We start from the raw sequence: 26,162 nt of genomic DNA on the forward strand, positions 1-26,162 counted from the left end.
AGCAGGGCCTACCTTAGAGACACTTATTAGTATTCTCTAGTAAATGACATTATGGTTATAAATGCAGTAAAGAGAGAATCTGAAGGGTTTGTTTGAAGTTATTATGTGTTGTTGTTTTATTAATAGTTTTGGTTTCTGTGAATCTCATAGAAATAAATAGAATTTTGTGGTTCTAGATTTGGAATCAAATCTAGTGTGTCTTATATGTCAAACTACCACTGAGATATAAAGACGATGAGATTTTGATTTACCAGGGATTTACATGAAATTAGTATGAGTAGTCACGATTCTAAACTTTGTCTGATACATGGTTAATTTCTCACTTTCCATTGGAGGTGGTTAATGCTTGTAAAATTGATAATTTGTGTTCAAATTTTTATGCCTTAATATTTTCAAGAGAATGGGAGAGACAAGAACAAGAGGGAAGAATGAGAAAAGGAAAAAATGAGTAAGAAAAATGTCCAATTTCTTTAAGATGCCAACTTCCCCCTCTTGATTATTTCTGAATTGGGGAAAATCATCTTTAAAGAACCTTCTTGCTAAGTGTTAAGACTTCAAGTTGGCTTGGAAAAAATTACTTGGTGTAGGCAAGACAATCATACTTGGTTAGAATTTTATTACTTGCTAGGAGGATTTCTGTAGAGCACGCTACAGCCCTTTATGCTACACCACACATAGTGGTGCTCCCTGTGGACATGGGTCTTTTGCATACATGAGCTATTGAAAGTAGCTTCTAGACATAAGTTAGTCAATGGGAATATAAAAAATACTCAACATCTTTAATCAGAAATGCAGATTAAAACACAAGATAATAATTTCTACTGTTAAGAGTTGCTGTCATCACTAAGGAAAATAAGTATTGTTGAAGATTCAGAGGAAAGGGAGTCCTTGTATAAATCTTTGTGGGAATGTAAATTGGTACAGCTATTGTTGAAAATAGAATGACCTTTTAAAATTAGAATTAGATAAACCATTAAGTGATCTGATGAGTCTACTTAGATGTATGGCCAAAGGAAGTCGAGTCAGCATGTTGAAGAGCAAACAGGCCTTCACGATCTCTGCAACATCATTCCTAGTTAATAAGTTAGAGTAACGCTTAAGTGTATGTACATATGGATGAACAAATGTAACACATACAATAGAATATTCGCCATCCTTAAAAACAAAGAACTCTTGTCATCTTTGACAACATGAGTGATTCCAGAAGCCACTTTGCCTGGGAAATAAGCCAGACATGAGCCTGCATCATCTCTGAGACATGTGAAATATTAAAAGTCAAATGAACAGAAACAGAGGAGCCTGGTGTAAATGGGTGATGTTGATCAAAATGTGGAACATTTTGGTAAGTTTTTGAGACCTCCTCTACTGTACAACATGATGATTGTACTTAAAAGTATTGTACTCTAAATTCGAAATTTATCAAGAGAATGTTTCTCCATGGAAAAGGACAGCCATCTGAGATGATAGATGGGTTAATTAAGCTTAATTATAGCTTTCATTTTACAGTATGTATGCTTTTAACTATACATACATATATATGTTATCCCCCTTAAGTCCGTGCTTCTCAAAGTTCCACATGATACAACCCTTTAATACAGTTCTCATGTTGTGGTGATTCCCAACCATAAAATTGTTCCTACTTCATAACTATAATTTCGCTTCCATTGTGAATTATAATATAAATATTTGATATGCAGAATACCTAATATGTGACTTCTGTGGGGATTACAACCCAGAAGTTGTGAAGTGCCTCCTTAAGTATATATAATTTTACCTATCATACCTCCATAATTCTAAAGAAAAGAAAACAGCTTTCCAAAATGGCATTTTAAATGGAGAGAATATGAATATAACAGTTTTATAAAAAGAGAGGGATTCTTTGCTTTACTTTTCTGTGTAAATGTGAGGTTTAAAGCTGTGCACCTGGTGAGAGAGGTGCTTGGTCAGAGCACACCTGCTCCACTAGATTTCAGGTATCACCATTGACTATGAATGTTAAGTATCCTGCTTGCTCAGGAAACCAGAAAGAAATTAATGCGTGCACAGGAACAAAGCAACAAAGAAATCTGTGGAAGCTTCTACATAGCAGCAGAAGTTAACAGCCAAAGCTAGAACCAGTCCAAAAGTCCAGCAGCAGCAGAACAAAAGCCTTGGTGCAAACACGACGCCCGAGGATTACTGTATAGCAGCACACAGCAGAGAGCCCCAGGTCTAGCTCAGTCTTGGATTGGGTATGGCTCTGTGAGTGAAGAGAGCAAGAACTACAGCCAACACCCTAATGTTAGGTTGTAAGGAAATGGGCAGTTCCATCAAGGGAGACTCTTAGGTCTCTTCAGAAAGTACCCCAGAGGCCACATGGTAATAGTACTTATACTGCAAAGGGGCTGTGAACCTTGTCAGATGCCTCTGAGGTCAGATGAGACTGAGACTGGTGGTATCCACTGGGTGTGTACCATGGAAGTACTCACCAGTCCTGATGTTAGCCAACTTTAGCAGCTCACAGTACTCATTCCAAATCTTCATATTTAAAAACTAAGCAAACCATTGCATACTGACTTTTATCTCTGATGCCATGGCTCCATTCCTAACTGATATTGCTCCACCCCCCACCCCACCCCCCGTCTTTGGATGACAACCTCCAACTTCCCTCCTTATGAATGTCCTTGCTTTTTACTTGAAAAAATAATGTTAGGTTGTTCTCATTGCCCTGCTCTTTCAAGTTCATGAACTCCAAAATTATTTAAAGCAGCCATGACAGCCATTTGCCTTTCTAACTGAATGAATCTGTAGAACAGTTTTTATAGCACTTGTTTATGTCAAATGTAGAAATGCTTTCTGTTCACTGGAGGTTTGCATTTTCATCTAGGCAAACTTCTCTGCCTAAACATCCACAAGGAAAATAACCAGAGATAGTTTAGCACTTTATACCCAGACGGAAAATGATAAAGAGTCCCTCTCAAAACCAGGACAAAGTAAAACATGCTCTGCCAGCTTCCAGCCTATGTAAGAAACCTGGTGTTTCCCTCCTTGTGTGCAGGCACCCCGTTCAGAAGCTCTCACTCTCCTTGGTTCCCTTGTCTGCTTCCCAAATACCTACCAGGAGATCCCTCTGCTGCAGTCAGTGCCAGAAGTGAGTGATGTTGTCACGGGAGCTGAAGACGTCAAGGTACATAACTGAGTCTTGAGTTTAGCATCTACAGCTGGAGCTACATCACTGTGTCTTCCATCCTATGCACTGACCTACTTTCCCCTGACATTTGCTGTATCTTTTGAAAGCTTTGGGAGTTGTTTTCAGAAGTGTGTTGTATGAACTGTGAATGTATCACAGTCATAACATATTGCAGTTAGACCTGATAGCTCTGTTCCTCTGGTGGTTTTTTATTAGATCTGTTTATCGTTCCTAGGGATCATAATTATGTAATGAATCATCATTTACAATAATTCTGTTAGCTTAGTTACGCTGCATTAGTGTAGCAAATGAATTTACAAGAAATAATTCCAGTAAGCTAAATATTCAATCCCAATTGCTGGCCTGATTAAATGCTACTAATAACCTGAAATTCCAAATTATTTCTTGGGGAATAAAAGTAAACTTTTTTTGGGGGGGTCCTCAGCTGGCTTTTGAAGCAAACAAAAAATCCCCGCATCAGTCAATCAATCCATAATACCTGATTATAATCTGTAATTCAATGTACAGTGTCTAATCCAATCAAAATAAAATGGAGATTTTCCTATCTGGAAGTCTCAGATGCTTTGCTTGATTTCCACTGGATCCCTAGAAATGCTGTGCTGCAGATTGGCTCGGTTAACCAGGGAGGCACTTGCTGAGGTGAGCCAAGTTCTCCCTGAAGGAAGGGCTGCCCGAACCCCCTGGCCTTTGCTAGCTCCAGGGGCCTCTGACATGGTCAGCACATGCGGGAACCAACAATGACATCAAATTTTCATTTACTGAATTTTGTGTTTTTAGCATTACCTCATAAATATTTTACTGAAGAATGCTACCGAGGAACCAAATGAATGTGCAAGGTAAATGATGAACAAGAGGTAAACTATGTTAGAATTTTAAGATGCACATTTGTGTATAAACAGTTAATGTTTTAAAAATTCCTTTACATTTCTCTCACACGCACTGAAATGTATAGAAAGCATTGTGTCAGAAAGTTGCTCTGCTTAGCTGCTTAAAATGTCATCATTACATGTGAAAAGGATAAGGTGAAGAATATTATAGAATACATTGTCTTTACATAAGAAAACACAAGATTAGAAATAACTGATGCTCTCAGTAAGGGGAGGGGTAAAGCAGTAGTTCATGGAAGCTGTATGTTTCCGGAGGGATTCTGAACTGCAGAGGTGAGGATTTGTGTCTCAGGAAACATTTGGCAATGTGTGGGAAGGTTTGGGTGCTTCTGCCAAGCATCTAAGACTGCTACAGTCTGTGACCAAGATAGGCAACTTTCTAGGCCAACTGTGGTAAGAAGTCCCTACCTCTCCTCTTGAGGAGAAGCAACACTAAGAGCATCCCTGTCTTAAACTCAACTCCCAGCCTTGTCAGGCCACTTCCTCCTGTGAGTGGGTCTCAAGGCAGCTGCACAGGTCATGACCCTTAGGCATGTGGGAAGACAGAGGTCTATAACTCTTTACTGTCTTGTGCACTCCTGTGATTTTAAATTTTGTTAATTTTTGCATTTTTTTGGACTTTACCTATCTTCAGTAGATGGATTAGTCCAGTTTTCCTAGTCTGCCATTTTCATAAGCTATGTGCATTACCAGTTTGTTAACACTGAACTATACTTGGGTATGAGATACACCCACCTTGATTCATAGATTCTGGTTCAGAAAGTTACATTACACCCAGCTTCTGTAATTTCCCATCCCCATCATGCCCTCATGCTGTTTGGATGTCAGACCAGAAGGTCATAAAACACGTAACGGCTCTTTCTCCTCCACATGCAGATTATTTTTTGCAGCAGTAAATTAGTATCCCCGTGTGCTGGTAGATCTCACTAGCAAAAGTGTCTGAGAATGTGTCCATCTTATCTTTGCTGTGAAATATTTGTGTATTCTCTGGTTGTATGACTAGTCTTGTCAGATTTGTCACCGTTACTAGGCTTTTTAAACAGTACGTTTTTGTCTTTGCTTACCTCTCTATATTCGTTTTTATTTCCAGCTTTGAGCTCTAAAACTCTTCTACTTTTGATGTTATCCTTTTGCTACTTTTATAATATGTATACTTGATGTATTTTTAACTTTTTTCCTTCAACGTTTACGAGTACTGGTAAGGGTTTATTGGTAAGGGCTACCTTTTGCAAAGTTTTAAGTTTTAATATGCAATATTTTCAATTCTGTTTTTTCTACTTTTTATTATGACTCCTTCATGGGATTGTGCTTTTTTATTAATTTCCAGCTATATGGTTATTACTATCTTAAAAATTTTTAGAATTTTTAAAATTTTATATAAATTAGTAATTTGCCTGAAACTAGATTTATACGTGGATATGAGCTACCATGTTGGTGCTGAAAACTGAACTCTAGTCCTTTGCAAGAGCAACAAAAGTGCTCTTAACTGCTTATCCATCCCCACCCTTTGTTTCTATCCTTCACTGCTACATTTGTTTCAAGTAATTATAGTGGACACCAAAATGCAGATGTGATGACTGACTGTATTTTAAAGTTAATATTTATATTTGTTTTATGCCCCCATGTATAATGAGTTTTAGCAGATAGCTCATATATTCTCGAAAAGAATGTACATAGGGGCTAGAGAGATGTATGTCATTAAAAGTACCTGGTGTTCTTCCAGAAGACTTGGGTTTGGATCCTAGCACCCACATAGTGGTTCACAATCGTTTGTAGTTCTAATCCTAGGTGATCCAGTACCCTTTTCTGACTTCCTTGTACACTACAGATCTACATGCAAAACACCCATAAACATAAAAATGAAAAATACTATGTTTAAAAATATCAAGAAAGGAATGTATCTACTGTTCTTTATTAGGCATACTGTTCTAGGTATAACCTTACAGTGTTTTATGTAATCTGCATTCCTTCTCAGTTATTATTATTATTATGTAAGTCTATATAGTTATAATGTAATTAATTAATAGTATAATATATTAATTGATCATTTACTAAAGTTATGTTAAAAGCTTCCCACTGTTGTATCTTACTCTATTTTTAGTATTTCTGTCAGAGACTGTGCTCTTAGTTGCATAGACATTTGAAGTTGCCCTATCTCTAGAGAGAACCAAATGTATTTATGTTTGTACAGATGATTTGTCTTATTTTAGAGACCACCTTATCTTGATTTCATACTATATAATACTTCTTACCTTTTAAAAATAGTTTTTTTTGTATTCTCTTAAATGCCTTTGCAAAAGCTATATATATATATGGATTTTATAATCTTCATTATCTTAACTGAAACTTTAATTCATTTGTATTTGTTATTGCCAGTGATCTTTTGCATATTTGTCTTTTTATTTAATATTTTATTTTGAATTGGAACTCCTAAGTATTTCTCCTGTTTATTACCTTTGTTTCCTGACTCTTTTGCTATGCTTTTTTTTTAAATTGGTTTTTAATTTTTTTTCCATACTCAATTTCATTGTCTTGGATTTCCATTCAGTTCTCATAAAGACTGTTTATAAAATGTAATATGGTTTTAGCAGTCTTGAAGTTAGTCTGTCTTTACCCTCTTCCAAACAACATGTCCCCTGCAGCATAATCCATGTTCTTCCTGCCATTTCACCATCCGTGACCCCCCACCCCCCCCGCCATGTGACCTCCCCTTCTCTGCTTTACTCAGCACAGTAAAGTACCCACAGCAGATTCCAGTCAGCCTATCCATGCTTTTGATCATTTCCAAATTATTTACCTGGTCATTTTCATGACTCTTGGTATCGCCAGCCTTAGCTATACTTGATACCTCAAGTTGGATGTCTTAATATCCAAATGTAACACAACCATAACTGAGTCTTCTAGTGCCTATGACGTGCTTTGCCTTATTAAGCCTCAGATTTCACCTCAAAAACTGAAAATATTATCTACTCAGTTTTTCAGCCCAAGGTCTTGTGTAATATCTTTTGTTTATTTTCTTATATCTATCAAATTATCTTTATAATTCCTTTCCCTAACTTGTTTTATTTATAGAAAGTCACATTTCTTTGAAGAATAGTTTAAATTAGCATGGAGTTTAGAACAAATAACAGTGAAAATGTATTTATTTTGAAAGTTACTTTAAGATGAAATATAGTATTTGTCTTACATTTGAAGTATATACTATATACTTTTGTAAGGAAAACAATTACAAATCTAATAATTTTCAATAATCTAAGATCCATGCTTTTTGTTCCTTCTCAAAATTATCTGTTATTAAAATGTAATAACAGTTTTTGAGTCAACAAAAATGGTTGACATGGTTTGTGGTACTTAACAGAAAATATGCCGCTTGTTTCATGAGATATTTAAGTCCTAACCATCATTGGCGATTTTGTTTATCCTGAAAACTGGCCCACTGGAAGTTCTTTGTCTTTTCGCTCAAGGAAAATATTCCGTTAGTACCCCTGTAATTGCTGTTCCTTTGAATTAATAGATGTAGAGTATTTCGTCATTTAAAACATATTGAATTTCATGAGCCTTTTCCTCCCTCTGCTTCTCTTTTGAAAGATGCATCGCCATTTGCTCCCTTGGGGTCTGGATCTGTGAAGAGCTTGCACAGAGTGCCAGCCACCCTCAGGTGAAGGATGCCATCAATGTGATAGGTGTAACTTTGAAGGTATTCACATTTCTTAATGGTTTTTTGTTTGCTTTGGTTTTTGACGTTAAGTTCTCTCCTAGGAATTTTTAATTTATTTATTCAATTTTCATCCCAATATCAGCACCCCCTTCTCTTCATAGAGACCCCCTCTCAAAGCTCCTTTCCCCGTTCCCCCTCCCTGTCTCCTCTGATTAGGGGGAGCTCCCCTGGCTATAACACCCCCACATACACCTGGCACATCAGTCACTGCAGGACTAGGCACATCCTTTCTCACTAATGCCAGACAAATTGGCCCAGTTAGGGGAGCAGAATCCACAGGATTCACAAATCCACAAATTCAGGGACAGCCCTGCTCCAGTTGTTGCTCTCCTAGGATTTTAACCAGGTTTAACTGTAATCAGTCCCATTTTTCAGTTCTCCACATTATAGAGAGATGGTAGTTAAAAAGTCTTGTTCTGAGTGTCATGGTAAATGCTTTATAAGGATATCAGAGGCTGCTTCCCTAGGCCATTTATAGTCTTGAGTGGTTTTGAACCTAGCCACTCTCTGGCTCGACTGGGTTAGGAACCTGGGTGTTCACCTGCTGCCTGAACTTAAGGCATTTGGGGAATATTCCTTCTTTGCTTTGTTACTGAAAGATGTGCTGTTTATTGAGCATCACGAGAAGCTAGAATATTGGTGATCTCTAAATACTTTTTAGAATTTCGGTGACAGCTCTACAAGGTGAGCGCCACAATTCCTATTACACCAGAGGAAACCATGTCCAGGAGAAAACAACCACAAGTCCAAGACAATACAGGCATGAGCACTGGAAGCAGATGTGTGTAGCATTCAAGGCATAATTGGACTTCCACTTGTGCAGTTTGGCTGCCTCCTAAAGCAGAGCCTATATCCTGCCTTCTTGGTTCCTGTGCAAGCACTAGACATCATTAGCACTGTGACTATCAAATTTGCAGAACCAGTGACTCTGCCAGGCACTGTGCTGAGGGCTTTGCCAGTTCTCAGGCACAAAGACAGTTTACTACAGAAGAAGGGAACTCATATGCAGGAGATATTTAGGCTGTGGGAGGTTTCAGCTGAATCTGAATTGAAATTTCACTTGTCTAATCCTGGTGTCCAGATCCTTCTCTCCCTTCCCTCTTGCAGCTATTTTAGTTACAAGGTTACAGTAGGCCCTGGGCAGTTGTCATTAGACCAGTGACAACCCTGTTTGCCCATGGTGCATTGTTTTCTTCGGCCCATGGGATGACAACCCACAGTGTTCTTCATCTTTGGAATGTGACACTGCAATGTGGCCCCTGCCTGACCAAACTCAATACCTCTTGCCCCCCCTCCCCCACCATGTGTGTCCCCTGTCCCCATCACCTCATCCCACATCCCTCCTACATAACCCCTGGGTTATATCTTAGAAGCTGGTCAAGTATCTGCTATTGGCCCCTTGATGAAGAGTGTAAGAATTTATCAACAGTGATACCACATGGCCAAGTTCCCTCTGGCCTGGCCTTTGAGGTCATATTTAACACTGGGCCCTATCTTAGGAAGTGAAGTGGCACTGCCACTGTACTTAACAGATGAGGAAAGTGGGCCAACCAAGGTCCTCGACAGCTCCAACCAGGATGCTTTGGTCCCATGCCTGGGGCTTTGTAAACTTTGAGTATTCCAAACTCTGACTTCCAAATGATAGGAGAAACTACTGGATGTAAGTTGTTGACTTACGTGGATCTCAATTCATATTTTTAAAACCCCATTGTTTTCAATTCTAGGGCATTTTTTACTTTTTCCCTTTCTGAAATCTAAACAGACGCATTAAGTTAGTTACCTAGCTTTATCCTTTACATGAGAACACTATTAATAAGTTGGTGATATCTTAGAAATGGATAACTTCCTATAGAGTATAGGACAGAGATAGAAATTAATAATAGCTAGGGATTGGAGAGATGATTCCATGGTTAAGAGCACTCACTGGCTGCTCTTCTAGAAGACCTGGGTTCAGTTCCAAGTACCCACAGTTTATAACTGTCTATAACTCTGGTCTACAGGGATTTGATGTCTTATTCTTTATTCCAAGGAGATTAGGCATGCAGATGTTGCAGGTATGCATGTAGGCAAAACACCCACGTACATCAGATAACTGAATAAATCACTTATTTTAGAGAGATTGATAATAGAGGATGATAATCTCAGATGAACAGATTTTCATTGTATGTTTATGAATTCTCAAAATGCCTGCAATTTTTCTGTAATTATAAGAATGAACAATAGGCACCAGAAAACAATCTAATTATGCATATTGTGCCTCTGTCCTGTCAGTGTCCATCACAGTGCTAGCATGTTCCACTGCTGTGCATTGCTGTGATCACTCCAACCCACAGGCTAGAGTACTTGGCATAGCATGCGAGACAGACAGCAGCCTGCTCCAAAGCAATTCCAGTTTCTAGAAAATATAGACTGTACTCACCTGCTGGACTCATCTTGTGCCTTCAGCTCTCTATCTTTAATCAGTGTTGGCACATTGTCAGTCTTTCATGGCTGTGTGTGAGGTGGGTGAGAGTGAGTGGGGAATGATTTCTTTTATCCCTACCATCTTTCACCTCACTTACTGTGTATGCATACTGTTACTCCAGTGGTATTCCCTGTCTCAAGATCCCTAGCTACCTCAGAATCTGTGCCTCCACTGCACACACACACTGCTGCTTACCTAGAGGAAACCCAACTGTCCCTCTGCATCCTTCCAGGCACAGCTCAGCCCTCCCTCTTACCACTTTCTCTCTGGCTATCCCATGCCTCCCTCTTCTGTCCCAAGTCCCCTTGTCTTGTCTCCCACTGCTCTTGTCATTTTCCCCTTGTCTGTTTCCAGCTTCTAAGAGCCTTACTAAGCACCTATTCTTCCACTTCCTCAGTGCTTCATCCTCCCCTTAGACCTGACATGTACACCCCACTGTTAGCCCTCTCAATAGTGATACCAATAGAAGAAAGTAGTAAATGCATTACCGTCTCCTGTAGCACTACTGTGGAGAAAATGAAACACGGTGGGATAAAACTGAAGAACAGGAAGATATAGATTGCTTCCTAGAGTTGCTGAACTTTTTTTGTCTGAGTATCTGAACAATACAGCAGTGCCAAGGACACTAGACCTGGGAACTAAAACATCCCGAAGCAAAGCTGGGAGCAAGTACAAAGGACAGAAGCACCAGGGGTCCTGAGGGTGGGAGGAGGCCAGTGGTATTCAGGTCCTCTGGAGTCTAGATGAGGAGGGAGGCTGTGAGGAGCCCCTGGATGCTCATGTGACTTAAATTCAGCAACATGGGGTCATTGGCAAGCTTCGTGTTGTCGATAATGAAGTGTAGATAGCAATGTAGCCTCTAGGTTCTGTCCAAGGCAGGAAGCACAGATTGTCCTTGTCCTGTTTGTGTATACTCAGCATGATGTTGAAGACTTTGCACATATTTCCTCTTTGTCATCTGCCTTACCAAAAAGTAAAGCATCCAGGAGACTGTGGACATCAGACTGTGTCTCAGTTACTTTTCTGTCCCTGTAAAGAGAAACCATGCTGAAAGCAACTATTAGAATAAGGAGTTTACTGGAGCTTACAGTTGCAGAAGGTTAGAGTCCATGGCCATCACGGCAGGGAGTATTGCAGCAGGCAGGCAGGCAGGCAGGCAGGCATAGCTCTGGAGCAGCAGCTGAGCGCTCACATCTTGAGACAGCAGCTGGGAGGTAGAGGAAGATTGGACTGGGAATGTCATGAGCTTTTAAAACCTCACATACCTTCTCCAACAAGGCCACATCTACTTCTTCTCAAGCAGTTCCAACAACTGGTGACCAAGCACTTACAGATACAATCTTATGGATGCCATTTTCAATCAAACTACCACATTCCATTCCACTCCTTGGCCCCCATAGGCTATGGCCATATCGTAATGCAAACTGCATTCTGTTCAACTTCAAAAGTCCCTATAATCTTTCACAGTCTCAATACAGTTTAAAAATTCAAAGTTCAAATTCTCTTCTGAGACTCAAGGAAATCTCTTACTTAACCTTAACTCCTTGTAAATTATAAAAGCAAATGTAATACTTCTAACCGACAACTACATAGAATATACATTTACTATTTCAAAAGGGAGGAATCAGGGTGTAGTGAGGAAATAATGGAACACCAAAACCCACCAGAAAAAAACCTTCAGATCCTTTATCTCTGTGTGTGATGTCAAAGATAGCTCTGGAAGCAGTTTTACTGACTGAAGCATATATTATTCTCTTTTAAGCCACCACAGGCAGCTTTAGGAAACACAGTCAGGGTCATTGAAAATGCCCTAGCCCCTGGGTTGTGTCCTTACAGTCTTGTTTTATACACTTCTTAGTATGTTACATATCTGTCATTTTCCCGGGTAGGAAGTCATTTGGTTAATCCCCATTTTACTGTTTGTGAAATGAAGATAGCACCTTCTTCCAGAACTGTCAATGACAATTTATCAATGACAGAATGAGTTATATTTGTGCAGAAGATTCGGCACACAAAGAACACTCAAGCATGTACTCTTTTAATTTCCTCAGTTTATCAATAGTGTGATTTATATGAGCTGAATACAGAATTTGAAATTTGGGCTTTAATTTCTAGGCAAACATTGACCGCCTTCTTCTATGGAATATATAAGAATGCTAGTGAGTTCAAACAGGCAACAAAATGGAATGGAGTTGTCATGTTCAAACGATGTTAATTGGACATAGTTTTCTTCTGTTGCATATGAGATATGTATACAGGGTTGGCAAGAGCAATCGACTCTCTTCTTCCTCCAGAATATACTCCTGCTGAGCTGCTCTGTTAACTTGGGGGTTCGGGTTTCTTTTGTAGTTTCCTAACAAGATCGTGGCTCAGGTAGCCTGTGATGTTCTTCAGTTGTTGGTTTCCTATTGGGAAAAGCTTCAGATGTTTGAAACTGCTCTACCGCGCAAAATGGCAGAAGTAAGTCCTTTATCTATACTGCTGAAGCATCTGCACTTCTTCTTACTAATGTATTTGATATCTAATTAACTGTAGATCCTCGAGTAATTGTTAGAGAAGCAACTATTAAACTGCCATGTGAGCCCAGTTTTCAGGCTGAGTTGGCTGGCTCCTCTCCTCTTCAATTCTAGGCACTGTGCAAAGAAGCCTGCAGTGTTCCAGCCAGAGGCTGGTGCTTGAAAGGCAGACACAACCACAACAAAGAGACCTTTTGTAGGTTGGGCTTTATTCATTGAGAGTAATTTGGATGGTGCCAACAAGTAGTAGGCAGCTGGTTTAATGCTTCCTTGCAGGGCGGGGGCCTGGCTGTTGTGTAAAGCAGGAGTTGTTCCCAGACTAAAGCCCTGGGACAGGCTTGCTGCTGTGGCATGGTTACTTGGCAGTAATGAGATCAGTACAGTATTAATCTCTGAGGGGTGGTGGGCAGGAGAGGGGGCAGGAAGAACAGGAAGTATCATCTCCACCACAGCTTCTTAAGTCAGCTCCAGCCGAGTAGGGACTAACTCACAGGTGCCTGTGATTCGGCACACACCTGTGCCTGCCTCTTTTTATAAGCACTTCCTTAGGCAAGCTCTATTCTTTGCCCATCCCTTGGAGACTCTGAGGAAATGTGATTTGTCCTCATGAAGGATCGCAGGGAGAGAGAAGAAGTGATAGAGATTCATTCCCTCCTACCCGTAGACAGACTTCACTAGTTGGCATCACTGGTTGTTCTCTCAGAATCACATCAAAAGTCACAAGTGGTTTTTGACCTGAAGTGATCTGAGTGAAATAGACCTTTTACTCTGCTGCAGATTGTAAAGTTAGGTTTAGGGGCACCTGTAATTATTCAGACAGGACACCTGTGAGAGTGGAGCTCTGTGCTGATTTATAAGATAGCAAATGGGAACCTTTTCATAATTATTCTTAAAACCATTTTTATTTCACTAGAAATGTGGGACTAATAGTTTCACTAGAAACTGTGACTATAGAGAGGACTACCCTTGTCTTGAGGTCTCAGTCCCCCATTAAGGAAGACCATTACATGGCCATAATTTTCAAATCTCTTACAACTGGCTGAGTAAGCAGCAAGCTGTGTTACATTGCAAGGCCCTCTAGGGATTCTTAACATATGGCTTCCAAACCTTAACTATAGCTATGTAAATTATATAAACTATATAATAACTATATATGAAAACTATAATAAATTGCTTGACTAGGTCTTATCTTTTGTGCAGATTCTTGTGGCCACAATTGCATTCCTTTTACCAAGTGCAGAGTACTCGTCAGTGGAAACAGATAAAAAGGTAAGTGGCAGGTTAGGTAGCTTTCCCCAGAGTTATTTTTACATATAAGACAGAATGGTAATGGCTATTGCTAATGATGGTGTCATTTATAACATCCTTCTATGTTGGCTTTAACATTCTTTCCTATGGAAACCCTTTTGCTCACTAACTTACCCTGTACTTGTGTGTCCATTAAAGACTGAGTATACACAGGGACAGTTCTGTTTATTTTCACATGCAGTGGGTCCTAAAGGCCATAATGTAAGTTCTGGATATGTTTCTTCTAGTTTATTGTGTCCTTGCTCCTTTGTCTCTTGGACTGGTGCATGGCGCTGCCCGTGAGTGCCCTCCTCCACCCTGTGTCCACAGCAGTTCTAGAGGAGCTGCACCCATCCCGGGCCCCCTTGCTGGATTATATCTACAGGGTGAGTCTCCCCTAAGCCTTGGGCACAGACTGTAGATCTACAGATTAAAATAACAAAATGTTGTACATTTCCTACATTTATATATTTGTGCCTTCTGAAAATGACCTGTGGAAAGTTATGCATTTGGAAAGACATGAATAATTAATGAGTAAGCAGAACTGATACAGTTGTAGAGAATCAGTGGTTACCAAGGTGACGATGCATACACTTCACATGACTGTCATATTTAAGCAACTGCCATGAATCAGAATGCCCCCAATCTTCATGACAAGTGACCTGTATCTACTTCGTTTCTAAATGGACTGTTTATATTATAGCCTATATTATAATATAGGGCCTGCAGCATAAGATTCACAGAGATCTGTTTATCAGACTAGGAAGAAACCCATAATGCCTTTAGTAAATAAACCTCAAGAGGCAGGTGTAGTGGTGAATGTTTGTAATCTCCGTGCTTGGGAACATGGAGGCCTGTCTCAAAACCAGAACCAAAACAGAAGTAAAAGAACACAAAGGAAAAAAAAATCCTTAGGATATGAGTTAAGAAGTCTCACTTTAGCCGGGCATGGTGGCACATGCCTTTAATCTTGGGAGGCAGAGGCAGGCAGATTTCTGAGTTCCAGGACAGCCAGGGCTACACAGAGAAACCCTGTCTCAAAAAGACAAAGAAAAAAAAAGTCTCACTTTGTGAGAAGAGACTTTAAAAACTGCATTCAATTTACTTTTATTTAAAGTTGTATTAAATTATTCCATATAATTCATGGGCTCATGTGTTGTATTGATTTAAACGCAGGTTGTGGTCACCTGGCCCTCTACCATGATGGCTTTCCCATAGCCTTCCTCTCATCTCCTGGGCTGGCTCATTCCACCTTGCTGCCTTTGGAGGATGAAAGCCTGAGGTGTGTGCAGTCACACAGGAACAGAAATGGGCACCTTTCACTTGTGTTTTCCTGTGCCCTGAGAATATAGATATTGTTACTGACTTGCCAGTAGCAAAAAGATATTTAAGAATGGAAAGAAGGCCACATTTGGACATGTTCCTAGGAAGGGACATGTCCTCTCTCCTAAGCACTGTGGGAGCTAGACAGTTTGTCAGAGCTCAGGAAATGCTGGCATGCAGAGCCATGCATGTCTGTTCTCCTCAGGTTCTGCACTGCTGTGTCTGTGGCTCGAGCACATACACACAGCAAAGCCACTATACTCTGACCTTGGCTGACCTGTCATCCACGGATTATGACCCCTTCCTACCTCTGGCAAATGTGAGGAACTCCGAGCCAGTCCAGTATCATTCATCAGCAGACCTGGGGAACCTGCTGACCGTGGAAGAGGGTAGGTATAACTACAGATATACAATGTTATGTGCAGGAAAAGGTAAGATTGCAGTCTTGTCTGTGCTTGTGTTTTGGATTTGTTTTGGATTCATTGTTGACATTGAAATCCCAGTTTATAGGATCTCTGATAGCAAACTCCCTTCCTTGTTTCTTCCTTTTTTTTTTCCTGTTATTTTTCCTCCTCTCTTTTTTTCCCCATCTTAAATAATGCACATGGTTTTGTGTTGCATACCCATGAAATGCAAAAGGCACATTTTCTATCCCCAAGCAGCTTTCCAGGTAGTGGGGGAGGTAGGACATTGCTGGGCTGGTAGCATCTTCAGGACTTCCCATAGGGAAGGACTTAAACTGGACTCACCAGGGTGGGCAGGTTTGAAGGAGCTCCTAGAGTATCCAGGCAAGGAGCCCCTCATGTAGAAACTTGATAGCAACCCAACCCTGAGACAGACTCTCTCTTGTACCTTTTGTGGAAAGAGATTTAGCAGGCCGCGATCAGGTGAGAGTGCAGGATGTACAGTGTGCCACAAAGTAGGTTCACCCCTGTTTTAATGACTTACTTATTACTTATTACTTACTTAGGCCATTACCTGTTCTTGACATAATTACTACTTTTAAATAAAGTTACAAGCAAGATACACAGTCAAGCCATCTGTGATCACATGTGTTCAGATTGCTCATTGTTAATAACTAACTACTTAAAACACAAGGAAGGGGAGGAGCTTCAGGAGAGGCGAGGCAAAGGATAGCCAGACATTCTAGCTTTGTATTTCCTTCCTCCAGGAATCCAGAGAGAAGAGGGTACTTGAATTGTCTTCTTGTGTAGTAGTTTGTGAGACCCTCAGCTAGTTTTGCCATTGGTAGAATGTAGATCAACTCTGGCTCACAGGGAGCGAGCGAATGGGAAGCCGACTTCACTGAAATGTGCAGGAGGACGTCAGTGTTTCCCACATGGCTAAGTACCAGGCCCATTTGGGATTGTATTAGAAGTGTCGTCATGGCATGGTTTACAGTGTGGTTCATAGGGCTCCTGGTCATTTCCCCACTGTAGAATTAAAATTTTCACAAAACACAAACCAAAAGCACAGTGTCTGTAAGCAAAAGCAGAGGGGAGTTACTTTCCCCACTTGGTATTTTCCCTTTGTCAGTTTGTACCTTTATCGTTAGTTTTGTGCCTACCCTGCTGTCATGACGACGGTGTGTTTCCCTGTATGAACTGTGAACTCCTGGCTGCTTTCCTGTGGGTTTCTAGACAGTAAAATTTCTCACTGGAGCATTACCTTTCTTGGTTGTATAGAAATCTTATATAGTTCTCTTAGGATGTGGGGGAAAGTTTAAGTTTAGAATAGATGTAACTGGCCTCTTGTTTCTTTAAAAAACAAAAAGTTTTCTGTGACATTTTCTTTTCCATTATTGGATATAGATTTCATATATGTTGAAAAAAATGGTAAGAACTCAGAAAATTCAAGGTAATCTTGCTCCCCTCACTTCTTACTCAGAATTTCTCAAGTTTCAGAGATTTGTTTCTTTCGAGGATTTTTATACAGCATGAAACAACATGTTATAAGTAAGCCAGTTGGATAATGTCTAAACCTAGAAGTATTTAGCATGAAGTCATATATTTACAGCGATTTATGTGCTAATTAATATTTGATTTTTTTTCACAGTGTGAGTTTAAAAGCTATTACTTCCTAAAGCTCTAAGATCAAATTATAAACCTTAATTTAAATATGTAGTCCTTTTTCCATAAAATTTTTAAAGTTTCATTTTCACTTTTTTAAATTGACTTTTATAACCTTTGTCAGTTGAAGTTTCCTCAACTACTCTCAGCCTGAAGTACTATTTCAATTTCTATTTATGTTATAGTGTATCTACCTGTCCATTATACCTCATTTTATAAAGCCCTGGGACTCATTCTGTTGTCAAAGTCTTTGTATACATTTAAGCTAAAATTTTATAAATCAGTTGCTCTTGATTACTAAATCATGAAATACAAATTCAGTTAAGTTCTTCTAAGTGCCTCCATGGTTTATTAATATGATGAATTTTCTTAAATATTTTTAGTGTTCCAATAACAAAACATAAACTGTCACAATGCTTACTAAGTATATTATTTCCAATCTTTGAAAATAGCACCAAGGTTTATTAATATCCTTACCAGGTTTACCTGCAATCAACAGAGTAGGATCCCTAGCCCACTTTCCCATCTCATCCGGGCTTTTCCCTCTTATCTGAGCCCCTGAACTATTATCTGTCTAACCTGGAAATGCTTCTCTTTGACTTATTCTCATGTCTATAGACTTTTAAAGTCCCTTTCAGAGGACATCTTGGTGTAAATTGGTTCTTTAGCAGTCTGTTTCAACTATGTTTTTATATTCAAATAGAATTAGAGTCAAAAAGAAAAAAGAGAAAAAAAATCAATCTCACAGTTAAAACCATTCAGCTGGGTGTGATGGATGGCACACACCTTTAATCCTAGCAGAGGCAGACACAGGTGGATCTCTATGCGTTACAGGCCAACCTAATCTGCATAGTGAGTTCCAGACCAGCCAGTGCTACTCAGTGACACCTTGTCACACAAAACAAAACAAAAATAACAATCAGACATTCAAACTAATGACTGAAATTTCGTAGTGCCCCCATTATCTCTTCATGGTTTCTTCCTGCTGTTCACAGAAAAGAAGAGAAGAAGTGTGGAATTGATCCCCCTCACTGCACGAATGGTCATGGCCCACCTAGTGAACCACCTAGGCCACTATCCACTGAGTGGGGGTCCTGCTGTGCTGCACAGCCTGGTCAGTGAGAACCATGACAATGCCCATGTGGAAGGAACTGAGCTGTCCTCGGAGGTGTTCAGGAGCCCAAACCTGCAGCTCTTCGTATTTAATGATAGCACCCTCATCTCCTATCTTCAGACACCAGCAGAAGGACCAGCTGGAGGGACTTCAGGGGGTTCCCTCTCAGATGTGAGAGTCATTGTGAGAGATATCTCAGGGAAGTACTCTTGGGATGGCAAGGTTTTATATGGACCTCTGGAAGGCCGTTTGGCACCCAGTGGAAGGAAGCCCTCATTTCAGATTTCTGGCTGGCATCATCACACGTGTGGACCTCAGAAAGATTTGTTTCACAGTGAGGAAGGAGATGATGTGCTTGACAAATTACTTGAAAACATTGGCCATACAAGCCCCGAATGCCTTTTACCATCACAACTAAAGCTAAATGAGCCTTCCCCAACCCCATGTGCAATGAACTGGGACCAAGAGAAGGCAATCATGGAGGTCATCTTGCGCCAGAGCGCACAGGAAGATGAGTATGTGCAGAGGTATAACTCGGATTCTTCAGTAACGGTCACCAGCCAAGGGCAGCCCTCACCCGTGGAGCCCCGGGGACCCTTTTATTTCTGCAGGTTGTTGCTTGATGACTTGGGAATGAATTCCTGGGACAGAAGGTAACCAAGCTCTGAATGTTTTATCATTTCTTTTATATGAGGGTTATTTTTTAATTATTATTATCAATTTGAGGTTAGAGAATAAGAAATAGAAGTTTTTCTGAATTTCAATATTTACAGGTTTTTTTTTTAATTAAAAATAGAACAATACTGGTACACAGTTGAGTTCCAAATACCTGTCAGACCTTTGAAGCATATGAACCATGCTTTTTTCTTCTTGCATCCCTGATCATACTATTTCTGTTTTCATACAAAATGCAAATGGACCGCAAATGTAAGTAAACCACTGTCTAGCCACAGGATTCATAAAGGATGTGAACTTGATGCACCTCAGACAAAGGCACAGGAGGCCAAGAAGGGCAGTTTTATCCAGTAGGTAGTGTGCATATTGGAGGACACCTTAGAGAAGAGTGTGGGATTGACCTGGACCTGATAGTGGAGCTGTAAAGAGAGGCTGGGGAATATAGTCACAGAACTGGTATTGAAAACAGACACAAGCACTTGCACACAAGGGATATACTCGTCGACTAAAGAGCTTTCTAGTATCACTAGATGCCAGGGGAATTGTTATGTTTCTATATACTCAAGGAAAATTGGGCTCATTTTGAAAGCTTCTGAATTAGTTACTTTTCTTTTGCTATGATAAAACACTATGAAAAAGGCAACTTATAGAAAAACAAGTTTATTTTGGACATATGGTTCCAGGTGCTTAGGATCCATAATGGCAGGAACAGCAGGTGACAGAAATGGCAGCTGGACCACAGCTGAGAACTCATATCTCCTACTGGTAGCAGGAAGCAAAGAGAGTGCACTGGAAGTGGCATGTGGCTTCTGAAACCTCAAAGCCTGCCCCTAGTGGCAGGTGGCAGGCTTTCTCCAACCAGGCCACATTTCCTAAATTTACTCAAATAGGACCACCAAGTAGGGAACAAGTATTCAAATACTCAAGAATATTGAGGGAGGGGACATCTCATTCAAACTTCTACAAGATCTGTCACAGTTCTTCAGTAAAGGAGATTGTAGATGGATCGATAAGGGCTATCTTAGTGTTACCATATTGTGAAGAGAAGTTATGACCATGAAAACTCTTATAAAAGAAAGCATGTAATTGAGGCTCACTTACAGGTTCAGAGGTTTAGTCTATTGTAATCATGGTGGGAAACATAGCAACATACAGGCAGACATGGGGTTAGAGAGGTAGCTGAGAATTCTACATCTGGATCCTCAGGCGGCAGAAAGGAAGAGACCCTGGACCTGAGCTTCAAAAACCCCAAAGCCTACCCACAGCGACATACTTCATCCCACAAGGCCACACCTTCCTCAATAAGGCTCAAGACTCCCTAATAGTGCCAGTCCCTAATGTCCAAGCATCCCATTACCTAAGCCTGTGGGTGTCATTCCTATTCAGACCACTGCAATGGCTATGTTTGGTATCAGATTAGAAAATAGCAGAGGTGGGTCTGTGGTCACATGATGTCTCCTTGCATACTTTTTTCCATGCAGGAAGAATTTTCATTTGTTGAAGAAAAATTCAAAATTATTGAGAGAGCTAAAGAATCTGGACTCGCGTCAGTGGTATGTGAAATATCTTTTCTTGTCTAACTTTGTGAGAACATGGTATCAAATACACTTTCAGGGAAAAAAAAAAGTACCCACAGAGAAACCCAGAGTGTTTCTGTAGCCCAGAATCTGTTGTGGTTTGGTTTGGTTTGGTTTGGTTTTTTTCCATTCTGTTTTGTTGAGACAGGGACTCTTAAATTGCCCAGGCTGACCTTCAACATACTCTTTAGCCCAAGTAGGCCTCAAATATGTAATTCTCCTGCCTCAGCCCCCAAGTAGCTAAGATCATAAGATTTCTTTAATCAAAAAGTTTTTTTAAAAAATCCCATATCTTGCTCTGTTTTAACTTCATGGCCTCTTTTTCATGAATAACATATACATCATTGTATATATACATTAAAAGATATTGTTATTAGGTTCTCTTAAAGGTGTGTGTGTACATTCATGCATAAGCTTTTGGGTCTATTTAGTGTAGTTTATATGTACTTGTGTTGAGGGCTGTCGATCTGGGAGTGATTTCTTCAGTGGTTGCACTGTATCTTCCCATCAGCTGAGTAAGGCACTCCTAACTCCTGAATCCTACATTTGATGACAGCCACTCTAGCTGAGATGAGATAGAATCTTAAGGCAAATTTAGTTGTCATTTCTGTGGTGGCTAAAGATATTGGGCAATTAAAATTATTTGTAGGCCACTTGTATTTCTTCTATTAAGAAGTAGTCTGTTCTTACACTAGTTGTTGATCTGATGACTTGGGGTTTGGTAGTCAACTTTGCAGTTCTTTATGTGTCCTGCGCATCGGGCCCTTACATTAGTTGTCAAAGTTTTTTATTTTCCTCATTCTTTAGTTGTCTCTTCAGGCCTGTGAGTTTCTCTTGCTCTGCGGAAGCTTTTTAATTCACGTAATACCATTTGCTACTAGTTCTTGGAATTATTTCCTCTGCTCTCAGGAAATCCCTGTCTACTCTTTGTGTAGAAGTAGTTTCCCTGTTTTACTCTAGCAGCTTCAGTCTAAAATACCGGTCTTTTTGTTGGTTTTTAGTTTGAGACAGGGTTTCTCTGTGTACCCCTGGCTGTCCTGGAACTCCATCTTTAGACCAGGCTGGCCTCAAGCTCAGATATCCAACCTGCCCCTGCCTCTGCCTCTCCAAGTGCTGGGATTAAAGTCATGCGTCAACACGCCCAGCTTTAAAATGTAGGTCTTTAGTCCATTTTGAAATAAGATGAGAAATAGGGAACTAATTTCATTCTTCTACACATTAAACAGTCTGTTTTTCGCCCTTCTGTATGTTTGGTATCACTGTTAAACATCAGTGGTTGCACCTGCGTGGGTTTATTTTGAGTTCTCAGCCATTGGCCTGTATGTTTGTGTGTCAGTGCCATGCTGTTTTCTAAGCAAGTATTTTCACTATCATTTGTGTTCAGATGACTTTCTTGTGGTTTTATTGTTTATTCTTAAGTAAATGCTTGGCTCAAGTCAGTATTATTTGCATATCAGGTTTGTAACTATGTTTTTTTTGATGGTTTTAATACTTGAACCTATGTATGACAGCAACATCTAGTCAAATAGTGAACTCTACCTGAAATTAAAATAGCATACACACACAAACACACACACACACACACATACACACACCTTTAAGAGGACTTAATAGAAAAAATATCTTTGCATCACAAACACAAATGATACAATCTAGGGGCCTTGATTGCATGTTTGTTTGTTTGTTTTCTGTCAAAGAATTAAAGGGCTAGAAAATCTAAAGTGCAACAGGTAGCAGCAGAGAAACCTCAGGCACCACAGACAGAATTAGCAGTTGAAGAAAGATATTTATTGGGGGTGAGGAAACACACACATAGCAGACACATAGAGGAAAAGGCTCTGTCCAAAGCAGAGGAAGGGCTTGGAAGACAAAAGTCTAATACCTTCTCCAGAGCTGGGGGGGGGGGGGGGTGTTAAACCTCTGAAGGGTTTTCCTCCCCTGCTTTAGGGTTAGTCAGTTTGAAGACAGACAGAATGGTTGATTGGTTCATAACTGTTGTGTGGCAGGTCCTGATCTAGCCTGGAACTTGTTGAGCCAGTTCAGTAGTGGGCCTGCTGACAGGAGACAGCTGTCAGGCTTTTCTCTCCAGTCAGGAAGCTGAGGAAGAAGCTAACCAGCTTGGAAATTCACCATCTTTATTCCTAGCTACTCTTCCTGTCTGTCTGCCTACTAGGGAGTCTGTCTACCTTCTGGTCTCTCACTAAGGACTCAGCAGATAAAATCACATTAGGCTCACTTATAGCTCTGTGTCTTTTCACTTTCAGAAGCATGTAGAATTAAGATACATTAATTCATATAGACCATTTGTGGGAATCAAAAGTCCTTAGATTTTTTTTTCTCCTTTCCCATATATCCTTCTCATCATTCATAGCTTCTTAGAGCCACACACATATTGAAGCATGTACTATTTTGTGTGTGCTTTCTGGGTGTTGGGAATGTGGGAGGGTAGCTGTTGTGAGCCTGATTCCACCTGCAGAAGGTGGTGTGACAGCCTTTTCTCCTAGTAACTCTAGTGCTCTAGAGAGTGCTAAGCATTTTAGTATCAAGAAATAAAAGAAAGTATACAGGTTGAAATGATTCATTTGTAGTTGTAATGGAAAGAAACCATCCTCAGGGCAGATCCTGTAACTCAGTATTTTAAATGTTTTCATTTCTTGATTCAAGTAAAGCTTAATTTGAATTTCAAAACCATGTAAGAAGTGTTTTAGACCCTGATACTGACATTCCTCCCTTCATTCTCTCCAGGACAGAGGCTGAGCCCTCTGGAACTTCCATGAGGGATTTCTGAAGGACTTGGGCACTTGCCTTACTCCCTCTGGTCCTTCCATGCTAAACAATCATTTGGAGCCCGATGGCAGCTTTTCTAGCATACACTGAATTGCTCCCTGCTTCTCCAGTGTTAAGTGAATGCACTGGTATCTTGTAATTGTAGCCAATTTGTTGAATGTTAATGCACTTTAGTTGCATGAGGTGCAATCGAATTAGCTCCCTGGGGTGCTGTTGCAGTAAAATATGGCTTTGGGTAGCTGATTGGCAATCTTCTGCCCTTTGATTAACCTTCACTTAAAACCCCAACTCCTGGACTTATGTCTGGTGTCTTGGCCTCTAAATGCACATCAATTTATTTAATGGGAAAGGATTTTTCAAGATTGTCTTTTAAAAACCTGAACTCCATCTGGGGCTCTTCACCTGTAGGGACATCTGGCCTGTGCCATAGATTGGTCTGATACCATGCAAGAACACATCTTGTCCCTCAACTCTCAGGACATTTTTATTTATTCCTGGTATCAATTTATATCACTGTTGTGGGGGCACAATGCCTTTTTCACATGTTTTAAGAAAAAGTAATCTTTCGCTAAGGTCTGTATACTGTGTGTGATGGCTGTACATACAAATCACTGAGGTTTTCTCACCACTGTGTGGTGAAGGAAATGGTAAAGTCATGTTTTCCTTTGTTTGGTTTTTAAAATCTGACAGCACAAGAAAACAGAACTCTTCTGGTCTATTCCTAGTAATAAAGAAAAAAATGCATTCTAAGGAGGAAGGCAACCTTGTTGATTCTGTGTATATGTGTTCCTGAATTACCTGCCCCTCCATGCACTGGTTGTGCAGCTTGTAGATATGAAGTGCTGTTGATGTTGTAATTACCATTTCAAAAGCCTGGCGCTAATAAGGCCAGGCACAGTGTCTACATCCTAGCAGGCTCTCTGCAGTGCTAATATTTTGTAGGATGTGAAATTTGATGAGTGTTTACAGCTAAAGGTCACCTTTCCTCACACCCACCTCAGTGAGTCCTCCTTCATTTGAGCTTAGCTTTTTGTGTTCCTACACTGAGTTAATGAGGATGCAAGGACCCAGGATGGAATAGTCCTGGGCTTTACGGATAAACACTGATGTATTTCAGAGAAATTGAAGGTTGGGGATTCTTGTAGACGGAATGCTGAGGACTTTTAAGATGTAAAGCTAGTTGCAGAGAGAAATCAAGGAACTATACTTTTAAGATGTAAAGCTAGTTGCAGAGAGAAGTCAAGGAACTATACTTTTGTTCTTTTGTTGAAACTGCCTTTTACTATGTCTGTCACCATCATCCAAGTTGTCCAATTACTACAGTTCTTGTGATAAGCCAGTCAGATTGTAGGGGACCCTTCTTGTTGTCCCCTGCCTGTCTCTCAAGGTAGTGAATGATATGGCAGTTTCTACATTCCCTAAGGTCTTGACAACAAGATTGTGCACTCTCTGTAGGGTCCATCACTACCAAAAAAATATATCCTCTTTACAGCATCGCTTTCCATTTCCTACAGTGGTTCAGCCATGTTGTTTGTTTACATGTTCAAGTTGAGAATTGTTCTTTTTATTCTTTTTCTGTATTTTCTGATGGTTTTTTTTTTTTACGTGTATTTGTTCCATGAGAATGATAGGGGAACGAGCAGCTAGCTAATGAATAGGAGAGAATGTGCCTCCTCCGGTGATTTATATAACATTTTAGTTTAGCTTCCATTAGCCTTGCTTAATAAGTAGAAAAATAACCATGAAGAAGGAAATATTTGAGAATTTGTTAAAATATGGAGTCCAGATCTACCAATTTGGATGTCTAATCATATTACAGTGTTGAGATATTAAATAATTAGACAATAGAAACATTTCCGCATTGCTGAAGCACTTGATGCTTTTTCCTATGTAGTGTTGTCATGATGTAATGCAAATGTGAGAAGGGTGGGGCTGCCCCGGAAGTTGGGATCTAATTCTTTTACTGTTGAGGCTACGGTAGAATAAAGCTCCTGAACTGGTGCTGTCAAAGGAGTGGTTCTTGATTAAGCTTCATCTGAACAACACTTGAGCTTTTATCTCCAAACTATCACCAAATAGCTTGGTAGGGTGGATTCCAGTTATTTTAATACCTTACACATTCAGACATACTGTCATGTATCTGGTCAGTTTAACAGAGACTTAGTTGAGCCCATACTATGTACCAAATGCTAAAAAAAAAAAAAAAAAAAGTGGATTGGGGGGCACGGAAGACAGGGCTCCTTTCTTCAAAGTGCAAATCATGTTTACATGATTTAACAGGAAACTACCACAGATCTGTCATGGAGCAAGTAAATAAAGAGCTTATATATCCAAAAGTATCCAAAGACTCTATGAAGAACAACTGTACATCATATATGGTATCCTCACAATAGTCAGAACACATCCTTTCACAAAGAAAATACCTAAGTGTTTCCATTTCTCATAAAGACTTAGCAGTGCCTTAAAGCTCTAATTGATACCTAGCCACAATCCATGTCTACTTGGAATGCTTTAGAGGACAATGTTCATCACCAAGCATGGAAAGAACTTGGTGG

At 40.0% G+C, this 26,162-nt stretch overlaps 1 protein-coding gene across 2 annotated transcripts in view; it reads left to right on the top strand.

Moving 5' to 3' along the window:
• Positions 1–26,162, top strand: part of Ralgapa2 (Ral GTPase activating protein catalytic subunit alpha 2) — a 267,925-nt gene that overhangs the window by 148,922 nt on the left and 92,841 nt on the right. For both annotated transcript variants that reach the window (XM_029473906.2, XM_029473907.2), the window contains 9 exons: positions 3,038–3,166; positions 3,968–4,026; positions 7,666–7,774; positions 12,609–12,719; positions 13,976–14,044; positions 14,311–14,448; positions 15,591–15,774; positions 18,450–19,221; positions 20,725–20,796. In XM_029473906.2, coding sequence (XP_029329766.1) covers positions 3,038–3,166; positions 3,968–4,026; positions 7,666–7,774; positions 12,609–12,719; positions 13,976–14,044; positions 14,311–14,448; positions 15,591–15,774; positions 18,450–19,221; positions 20,725–20,796 — 1,643 coding nt within the window. The remainder of the gene's footprint in view (positions 1–3,037; positions 3,167–3,967; positions 4,027–7,665; positions 7,775–12,608; positions 12,720–13,975; positions 14,045–14,310; positions 14,449–15,590; positions 15,775–18,449; positions 19,222–20,724; positions 20,797–26,162) is intronic.

This window comes from Mus caroli, unplaced genomic scaffold (genome assembly GCF_978045245.1).
Source record: "Mus caroli unplaced genomic scaffold, Mus_caroli_1 scaffold_2, whole genome shotgun sequence".
Taxonomy (NCBI): Eukaryota; Metazoa; Chordata; class Mammalia; order Rodentia; family Muridae; genus Mus; species Mus caroli.